Consider the following 10,662-nt stretch of genomic DNA (forward strand, 5'->3'; position numbering starts at 1 on the left):
AATTGTAACTTTTTTTCCTGTGACTTTATTACCAGCCATCATTAATTAATTGTGACTTTTTTTTCCTAGCCAAAATTGTGACCTTATTACTATGTCTTTTTTTTTTTTTTGCTGTGACTTTATTACTGGTCGCCGATGTACTTAAAAACAACTGAACCGAATAAAAACAACTAGAACGATTTATAAAAGCAGTAATTATCTTTTTACCAAGGGGATCTTCTTTTGCCTCTAACCAGCCGAAGAAAGTTCACCCAAGTCATAAAACCATGACAATTGATTCACTCTGTATGGGCCTGGTTATAATTCAGGAACACGGATGGCCGAGTGAATAGGATGTCAGATCGCTATTGGAGAGGTAAGTAGTTCTTGTTTTCAGCTCCACTGCACTTTTCTGGTCAAACCCGTTGACCGTTAACAGCTGATATCATCACCTTGCTACGTAGGTACTTAAAAGTTTACTTCACAACAAACATACCTCGGCTATACAATAAACTGCATGTGGAAAAATGTCTTCTTTTTCGCCCTGACCAAAATGTAAAATTATCTAAATCAAACTGTAAATTTGAGGAAAATCGTGTGTATATTTACCTGGCCAAATGTTCCAATATAATCCCCGCAAATCGTCCATAATTTTGCCGTTTTATCGACAGAAGCACTTAAAATAAATATGCCTGCATCATGGTTAATATATTCCACACTTACAACAGTACCTTCATGACCTTTCCAGCTATGAAGTGTCCTGGGTGGCTCTGTAACCATCTGTAGATGAATAAGAAATTATTTCAGACTTGAGCGTGTTACACGTGTGTGTGCGTGTGTGTGTGTGTGTGTGCGTGTGTGTGTGTGTGTGTGTGCGTGCATGCAACCACGCACATACAAATCATTGGAAATTTGAGAATTAAAGAGTGCATTCTTTTTTAAAATACTAAAGCTCATCAACGTGCATCTCTAGTTGGCTAATTTAGCACTGCCATTCTATTCATGTCAACTCACTCCGTCCCCATGTACCAGAACTAAACTCTGTCGCCATTTTCTCTTGACAAGGTCTTTTTTTTTATAGTCGAAATATGGAAATATAATATCAAAGTGTAAACCAATGGACAGAGCCATTTGAAAGCTACGTAGCTTGACCTTAAACTAAACAACATAGACCCTCTGATGGGAGACGAACCACTGACCTCTCACCTAGTGGTCTGATGTCTTATCAAAATAACTGCATAAAGATCTCATCTCGCGGTCAATGAGTAAGCAAACCTACAACTCATCAGTGACAATAATTTCGTGTTTACTTAGGCCTCAGATTTGTAGGAAAGAGGTAATATCATGCAGCGATGTTTATGCATTGGCCAAAATTATTATTGAATTACAAACACTTAAATCTAAAAGTATTGATTGTTTTCTAAGTTCGTTATTGTTTTGCTGTATAAGCGTAACGCTTCACGTATATAAAGTGATAATCGTTTCTGTTCTGTCTGTTTGTCTGTCTTTCTCTCTATCTCACTCTTCCCCACTCTCTCTAGGTATCACTTTAACTTGTATTGAAACCGACACAAAATTACAGATTCAACACGCAGTTTATGAAGCCAATTTCACGCCGGAAAAAAACCCCCCAAAAAACTAGAAGTGTGTTTTCCAAATTAGGTTCCGTGGGAAAAAGGAAAAAAACTGTCGGATTACGAGAGATGAAGTATCTGTTAATACGATCTAATAAAAATTATTGAAAAAAAAAAATATATAAAGGCAATTTCTAATTTCAAAATTTCTTTTATTACATATATAACACGTATGTGATGGACCTTCCCCTCGAACGACCTGCACAAATGATTTTCTTATAGTGATCAAATCTTCGTGCTGTACATAAGCTCACTCCCACCATCAAATCGATGTTGTTTGAACTGCTGCACGGTGTACCACAGGTCAAGTGTCGAAGTAATCGCAGAGCAGCGTAAGACAAAGAAGACAGCGCACCACCCGGTCAAGGAATCGTAACTAGGCTGCGTTGTAACAGCCAAGCACCCTTACAGGCATCACTTGACACTTTGCTAAGACGAGCCGCCAACGATGACAAGAACTTCGCTGTTAGCAGGCCAGTCCCTCCAAACTTCTCAAATGCCACGGGATGAAAGAAATGATTCACTGACAAATCCCGATACTAAGAGATTTTGTTCCGTTTGGCTAGGGAAGTAGTGACCCTCCCATTTACTGCAGCATCCACAATGTGGAAGGGGACAAAGGAGTCACAGACTGTAGCGTCCCAGATGAGATACTTACCTCTTACTCAGGGACAAAGGGTAAGACCATGTGGTCTCTTCCCATCGCTTCTGAATAACCCCCGCCTGCTCCAGAAGTGAGGGGATATCAACCCGAGCAAGAGCGCGCTTAATTAAGATGCAAAATAATTAATTGTTTCAGAGATAAAATGTATTCATATAAGATAAATAAATTATATATGAATAAATTTGATCTCTGAAGCAATTTCTATTCCTTTTAATGTTGTTCACAAAATATAAATATGGGAATATGGGTTCCGTGATTTTTTCGAAAATTGTAAAAGGGTTCTTCTACATGTTTGGAAACCAACGCACTAAAACATAAAAAAAAAACTTTGAAACCAATTTGTCGCCATAAAGCGAGGAACAGAAGGGACTTAACTCTCATCAAGGGAGGTAATTCCCTTGATGTAAAATACGGGGTCATAGTTACGATGTGATAATGTAGTTTGAGATTCTTTGTTTATTGCTATTACATTTGCATCTAGGATTTTATGGGAGGTCTACGTCTCACTTTTAACTGGCTAGTTGTTCGGTTTCTGTCATAAAAAAAAAAAGAATTCCATACCTTTTTAATCACACAAGTTCGTTCATGATTTCATGAGTGAATACTATTGATTTGTATTGTAAGCTAAACGTTAATTCGGAAAACCCACTTTCCTACCAATTTGAAGTTAATAATGAATAATATCAATCAGGTTAATGTCACAGATATTTTTTTTTATGTTTTGCACTGACAATGAGTATGTTATAGACTAAAAACAAAATATAATTCTTTTAATTAAAAAAAAATAATAAATTCATCCACATAATCGTAACCTATACTTTCAAAAACGTTTCTGTCAAATTTCATAGAAAAAACCCCCAGAAATGCATTGTTGAGAAATGCGGAAACAAAGCCAGTAGGCAGGAGACTCAACTGTAGTTATGTCAGCTAGTGTTAGTTGTGAAGATTGTGTATATTATTAGATACACTAAGTACTACTGTTGGGTTTGCAGTAACCCATCCGATTAATGAATGAATGTTTTTTGATGTCAAAGGGGAAGCACAGACTAACATTTCATGCAGATCCCTTCAGTGAAGAATATATATATGCTTATCTTTTTGAATTTCTCAGTTGATTCCTTTCAACACAGACCATCATTTTTCAACACACACCATCACTAACTTACAATGACTATCTGTTATTAATTATCCCACTAAATTCCTTACAAATGACAGTGTTTTGACAAAGCATAGTGTGATCTTTGTTCACGAAAAATAGATAAAGGACAATTATATAGACAAGTATTATGTTACAAGTAAAACTGTCTAGACTCCAATTGTCTGTTTTGGAATTGTTTCTATGGCTGTATGTCCTTCCTAATGCCAAACACTTTACAGAGTGCGTTGGGGTGCTTTTTACATGCCACTAGCACAGGTACATTTATGTTACACTAGCATGAGTGCATTTTATGTGGTACCGGCACGAGTTCATTTTACATGTCACTGGCACCTGCAAATGACATGCTTGTGTGGATAGCCACAATTTTACTTTGCCTGACGTGTCTTCTCAAGAAATGAAAATAAAATGGAATAGTTATACTCATTATAACTAACCCAATATACTACAAGCCCTCATTGTATGAGGCTGTGGAGAGTTGATTAGCAGTTTTAATGCAGGTCTTGTTGGAGATTTTCATACTATGTACTCAATGCAAACAAATAGCAGAGAAAACATTTTGTGGGATTTTTGGAACAGAAACAGGGAACCAAGAGTTTAGATGTCAAAGATCCTTAGCAGTGATTAACAGAAGAAGAAATCATAAAATGAAATCCATGGGTTTCTCAGATGGCTTGACAGATGTAACAATCAGTTTCTGTTACATGATGTTCCAATATGAGATCCTAACATTTTTTTATGGAACAATAGGGTCTGATTGAGGGAGATTTCACTGCTAAACTTAAATGAGTAGGATAATTGAGGAGCAGTGAAATATCTTTCACAGTTTACCATACCACTGTAAACAAAGATAAACATACTATATGATCTAATTAGTGTTGGTGATGAATGTAGTAACAGTATAGTTGCTAGAGTAATGAAAGTAGACTGTATGGAAAATAGTCAAGGATTGGCTATTGTTGTTTAGTTCTAGGTCAGCCCTCTTTGAGCTGATCAATCAAAAGTATTGTAGTTGTGACCAGTCTGTTTGATTTGTGGTTACCAGAAAGGCCAAAAAATAAAGGGCAAAAAGCCATAATCCCACCACAAGAAAAATGCAAATGGAGGCAAAACCTCAAACAGAACTCAAAGTTGTCACCCATCAGCACATGCACTGGAACAATGCCAAGAACAATAAAAACAGCAAACCCTCAGCCATCATCACAGCAACCAAACCAACCACATTACCTCCTACAACAACAACAACAACAACATGAAGACACTCAGGCACAACAAAACCATCGAAAGAAAAAAAAAAACAATAGCAACAAAATCAATGAACACAATGAAACAGTGTAAACAAAATCAATACTTGTAAGAAAGAAAACATTATAAAGACAAAATAGCAATAACTCCATCCACAAAACACCTAAATACATATTAAGTGACATATATCATATTCTCTTGGACGATTTCTCAAGGAGTTTTGAAATTTTTAGAAAAACTGGAAGGTGGGCCCAGAATGCTGTAGCTATTGATGTATAGACAGATAGAGGCTGCACCAGCTGCAGAATTTCCTGGTTTGTGACCTGAGGTGATCTCTGTTTATAAGACACATTTTTCAACCATTCATCTCTTTGACGAAATTGCAGTCATGAGTTGAGAAGAGACCAAACCTGGGTACCTGGTACCGGAATGTAAGGAGGCACTCACCACACTCTATGAATCAGGCAATGTAGCCAGTGAAAGTTCGATGTTAGCCTGCATCAACTTTTATTATATTCTACTTGAAAAGGAAAGTGGAGGTGGAGGTGGAAGAGATTTTTCCCCAGTGAATTTTGCCAAAAGGTGGATGACTGTGGCAAAAATACTCAGGGTGAATGGACTTACTCTAAGCATGTGCTTGTAGATAGCAGAACAACAGTTAGACAGGGGCTTATACTGTTGGTGGTCAGAGTGATCCTGGATATGTGGGGTTCTATGAGTGGCTCAAGCTGGAGGTTTTCCTGTATCAAGAAGGCTGCATCATAGATGTGTTCTGATATATTGTATACAATGTATATTTTTTATCTCATTTCCTCCTCTTATCTCTATCTTTCCCTCATTTTTTTAATGTAAAACTCCATACAAATTGTAAACTGTCCTTGTAATGCCTCTTTCATCTGATGCCCCAGTAGCAAATAAAAGACATCATCATCATTATCATCATCATCATTATCATCATTATCATTATCATCATTATCATTATCATCATTATCATTATCATTATGTTCAGTAAAGATAATTGCAGCATCTTTAGTTGTAATAGAGTGGTGGTTGTGTGAAGTTTAAATACATAGGAAGCACAATTATCTATCTATCTCTATATATATATATGCACACACACAAACACACATGCACACACACACACACACACACACACACACACACATATGTATACATTCTTTCATATACATATATATTTGTGTGTGTATATGTGTGTGTGTATGTATGTGTATATATATGTATGTGTATACATATATATACACACATACATACACACACATATATATATATACATAAATAAATACATACATACATACACACACGCACATACATACATATATTTAAACACACCCACACAAACACACACACACACATACATGCACACAACATACACATATTGAAATATATAAAGCATGCACTCACGTAGATTTAAAATCCATTAAAATTTTAGAGAACACTTTAATATTTCCTATTCTGTAGTTGTTTTTGTTGTTGATAATCATCTTGTTAAAAAAAAAAACATCTGCAATTGCTATCAGTTGTTTGTTGTACAAAATTACTTGCATTTTGTACTTATCTGTAGCACAACTGGCCTGATAACAGGATGTGTTTCCTGTATATTTAGCATTGCTTTTAGTGTTAATATATTCTGCATTTCTTTATGTTGAATGTCATATGCTGAGGGGTTATCTCCTGTTGATTTCTCTGTATAATGCTGTTTTAATTTCTGCTGGAAGCTGTTTCTTCATTTAACCCCATTGTGAACATATTTCTAATGAAATACACTACCATGCATTTTAATTAAAATTGAAAATAATCAAGAATTGGAAGAATTCAGTAAAAATAACTAAATTTTGCCATTATTAATTAAAACTGATTTTTAGAACATAACTTAATGAAGTGTTCTTACATAAGATTATGACGAAAAGCTTTAATTTAACCCTTTGGCATTAAGATTACATTATTAAATGTAATGCTTACTTATTCCCTTCATTTCAAATTAATCATACATTATCTTGTAGCTTTGAGATATTGGTGATGTGACTATTTATTTTTAGAATAATATTATAGAGCAGGTGTGAAATGCTGGATCTGGTCAGTTTGAACATAAAAGAGATAAAATATTTGGACTGGATACGGTCAGTTTAACATTCAGATTTTTTTGTCAAATATAATGCTTTTTTATTCACATTGTTTTAAATTAATCATGCATTCTCTCAAGGCTTCAAGATTTTGATGATGTGCTCGTATATTTTTAGAATGGCATTGTGAAGTAAATTATGAGAGAGGACAGACATGGCCAGTTTGAACATAAAAATATAGAATATATCTGCTGGATATGGCTGGTTTAAATGCTAAAAGGTTAAATGGTAAATGGTTAAATATGAAGATTTTTAAATGACTGGTTTTGTACGATCTTCTCACACTATACCACATCACTTGTGGATGTTAGCCCCCAACTCAAGAGCATAGTATGTCCATAGGAGTTTTCTTGGCTATAGTCTTAGACCAGGCTGCACAGTTTTCTGGCCTATGTGCAGAATGATTTTATGAGACACCACTCGAGTGGGTGGCTCTTGGCCCACAATGAGGTCATCTGTCCTTTAACAGATTTTTATTTAAGTCTTGTAGGGTGTCCACACCTTCCTCACCTGATAAAGCAAGGTGGAGAGCCAGTTTAGTCACTGACCACCCAACCATGAAACAAGTAGTACTGGGTTACATGGTACCAGTATCAGGATTTTCCTGATCTGACCTACAATCAAAAGCAATCTCAGGTGTGTTGATATGAAGTGGGTTGAAAATAATATACGTCTTTATTAGGATCAGATTGAGGCTAACTTATAGTCTAGGCACAGCACAACAATGATGCCTCCAGACACTTCTGTTATTTAACTGACAAAATCTTAAAAAATAAGTGCTGTATGTGAAATACTATATTAAAAATTCAGTTTTCTGGAATATTTCATCAGTCAGACTCATAAGCATATTAAAACTGATCTGCTTTTTAAAATTAATTAAGTAAGCAAATTATTTACTTATAATTAGGACAACAGGAAAGTGTAAATTTTTAACACATTCTTTAATAAAAAAAATATTAAAAAGCTGTTATTATTTACAACTTACACCCATGGAAAAAACTTTGTGGTGCCTCTTTTCCTTGGTACCTTTGCAAGTGCTTATATTATTTTCTACTCTAAGCACAAGGCCTGAAATTTTTGGGGAGAGGGCCCCAGTCTGCAACTGGTACTTAATTTATTGAACCCAAAAGGATGAAAGGCAAAGTTGACCTTGGCGGAATTTGAACTCAGAATGTAAAGACAGATAAAATACCACTAAGCATTTCGTCTGGCATGCCAACGTTTGCATGTGCTTATATTGTTTAAGGGTTAATCCAGAACTATTCTTTGCGCCTCACTCTGAAGAAGCTTAATATATTAAATAGGTCATGGAGACAGTTTTGGTGAAACAATACAAACTATTGACCCTCTTATCTGTCAGTAGTGACATGGCATCAACTCATAAAGTCCAAGCCCTTTTATAGAGCTGGTTTTGTTTATTGCTGCTGTCAAGCTCTAAGTTATTCCTGACTGAGTACATTTATGATCAAAAGCATTCCAGCAATGCCCGTCCTATCTTTTCTTTTTCAGGCATTGTGTACCTTGGATTACATCATCAAATGTGTCCATTTTAAGGTATATCTAACAGTCTTTCATTACCCATTAAATCCCTTTGTAGTAAAAGATGAGACATAAGGCTTTTCAACTCTAACAAAGGCTACTTGTTCACGAAGTTATGTATTCTGAACAAAGCTATTGAGCAATAAGAAGAATACAGTAAGACAACTGTAAAGTAGGAGGAACTTAGTTGTCCTGTTATGAGCAATCTCTCCTGTGTTGGTGGTGTAGCATTGGATTTGATCCCGTGTTTTGCCACATATGAATCTCAAACCACAATTCAATCACAGTTTGATCATGTGCGCAAATGAGAGATTTTATCCGATGAACACCTGTTGTTCATGTGATAGTTCGGTTGCCCATCTAGAACTTTCTGTGAACAAAGCCTATAAATACAGTCAATAAAGCTGCCAATTTCACAGTGTCTCAGACGTCAGAGCCATGTGATGTTCTCCACTCTCACCAATTTCTGAGTGCCTTGGGTCAAGTTTCAATTACATCCTCTTTATAGCTGTTGTCACAGCTGCATGTTCAATCGAGGAAAATTGAAGAAGAAAACATGACATAACACCTGATTATTTACTTGATATGTAAAAACCCATCCCCATTGTTAAATTTCAAACAAACACTTTCCTTGCATGTCATATTACAGTTTCATCTTACTGCTTCCATTAATTGTATTGCATGAACACCTTTCCTACTGATGTTACAAAATAACTTATGTTCCAACATTAGAACACCACTCCTTTGTTACAGTGGTATGATAAAATGCACCTGACATTGCTAAGTGGTTGGTGATATAAATGACATCCAACTGTAAAACAAAAATGTCAAAACAAAAAAAAAAACCTATGGTATATGCACCAATAACAAGGATGGTCAGTTTTCTCTGATGTTGTGCATGCCAGATGATAAAAGACTCTGCTGAGTAGCTTGTCACAGTAGGACATAGTAGGTCCTCCTCAACACGGAAAAACCAACTGAAAAACGATGACGACAATGTTGAGGATGATAATGAGTAGTCATAGTCGGAGGAAGAGGAGGAGGATATTGCTTTAAAGAGGATCTAGCTGCTATTTCTAAAAGGCTGAGCAATTACATTAAGTTGCCCTCAATGCTTGATAATGTTTGGTGATATGCTGGAAGTTGTGTTATAGTGGGCATGGTAATAACAGAGATCTGTCATGGGCAAACTGTGGCCCATGGAACTTGCCTGTGGAGAAATTACCTTGAGTCTTTTTTTTTATTTTTAACAGTGCAGATCGCCATGATGAGAAAAGGTTGCCAATGCCTGGTATAGAGGCCAGACAGTGATGATGTAATGACATTACTGATGTTAAGATTAGGGTTAGAGCGGTGGCAGTGATTGGAATAAAGTTATGGTTGTGTCTTCTACTATAGTCTTGGGCCAACCAAAGCCTTGTGAGTGGATTTGGCAGACAGAAATTGAAAGAAACTTGTAATATACACACACACACATGCGTGTGTGTCACATGTATCTGTATCTTTGTGTCAGTATTTGTCCCCCACCACTGCTTGTTTGGTTGTTTGGAATTAGTGGCGGTGTGGATGTCAGGAATAGTTGCAGCTGATATTTGTGTTAAAAATGTTATTGAGATTTAAGTATGAATTTGGTGACATGACAAAAAGTGGCAGTATTGGTGGTGAAGGTGGGTAATGATAGTGATAGTAGTGGAGGTAGGTACAGATGGTATGTAGTAGTGGTGGTGGCCATGGTGATGGTAGTGGTGGTAATGGTAATCAAAGAATAACAACACCTACACAACATGTGTTGTGGGGCTTTACTCACATGTTGGCTTCTAGTCATGCAATAATCTTGTATGTCGAAAACCTTGATGAAGCCTGAAGAGTCAGCTGTCACTAGAATTTGATCATCTGTACTGGTGCACATTCCAACCACTGAGTCACCAATATTTTCAGCCATTAAACATCTGCCTGACAAGGAGAGATAATTTTATAAATATTTATATATATATATATACTCTTTTACTCTTTTACTTGTTTCAGTCATTTGATTGCGGCCATGCTGGAGCACCGCCTTTAGTCGAGCAAATTGACCCCAGAACTTATTCTTTGGAAGCCTAGTACTTATTCTATCGGTCTTTTTTTGCTGAACCGCTAAGTTACGGGGACGTAAACACACCAGCATCGGTTGTCAAGCGAAGTTGGGGGGGACAAACACAGACACACAAACATATACACGCACATACATATACATATATATATATATATATATACGACAGGCTTCTTTCAGTTTCTGTCTACCAAATCCACTCACAAGGCTTT

At 36.3% G+C, this 10,662-nt stretch overlaps 1 protein-coding gene across 1 annotated transcript in view; it reads right to left on the reverse strand.

The window, feature by feature from the left end:
- The window catches only part of LOC106869139 (WD repeat-containing protein on Y chromosome), a 92,944-nt gene that overhangs the window by 32,723 nt on the left and 49,559 nt on the right, over window positions 1-10,662 (reverse strand). Inside the window, exons 15-17 of the mRNA XM_014914715.2 lie at window positions 10,166-10,311; window positions 589-759; window positions 127-151 (exon numbers count right to left, since the gene is read on the reverse strand). Coding sequence (XP_014770201.2) covers window positions 127-151; window positions 589-759; window positions 10,166-10,311 — 342 coding nt within the window. The remainder of the gene's footprint in view (window positions 1-126; window positions 152-588; window positions 760-10,165; window positions 10,312-10,662) is intronic.

This window comes from Octopus bimaculoides, chromosome 5 (assembly GCF_001194135.2).
Source record: "Octopus bimaculoides isolate UCB-OBI-ISO-001 chromosome 5, ASM119413v2, whole genome shotgun sequence".
Taxonomy (NCBI): domain Eukaryota; kingdom Metazoa; phylum Mollusca; class Cephalopoda; order Octopoda; family Octopodidae; genus Octopus; species Octopus bimaculoides.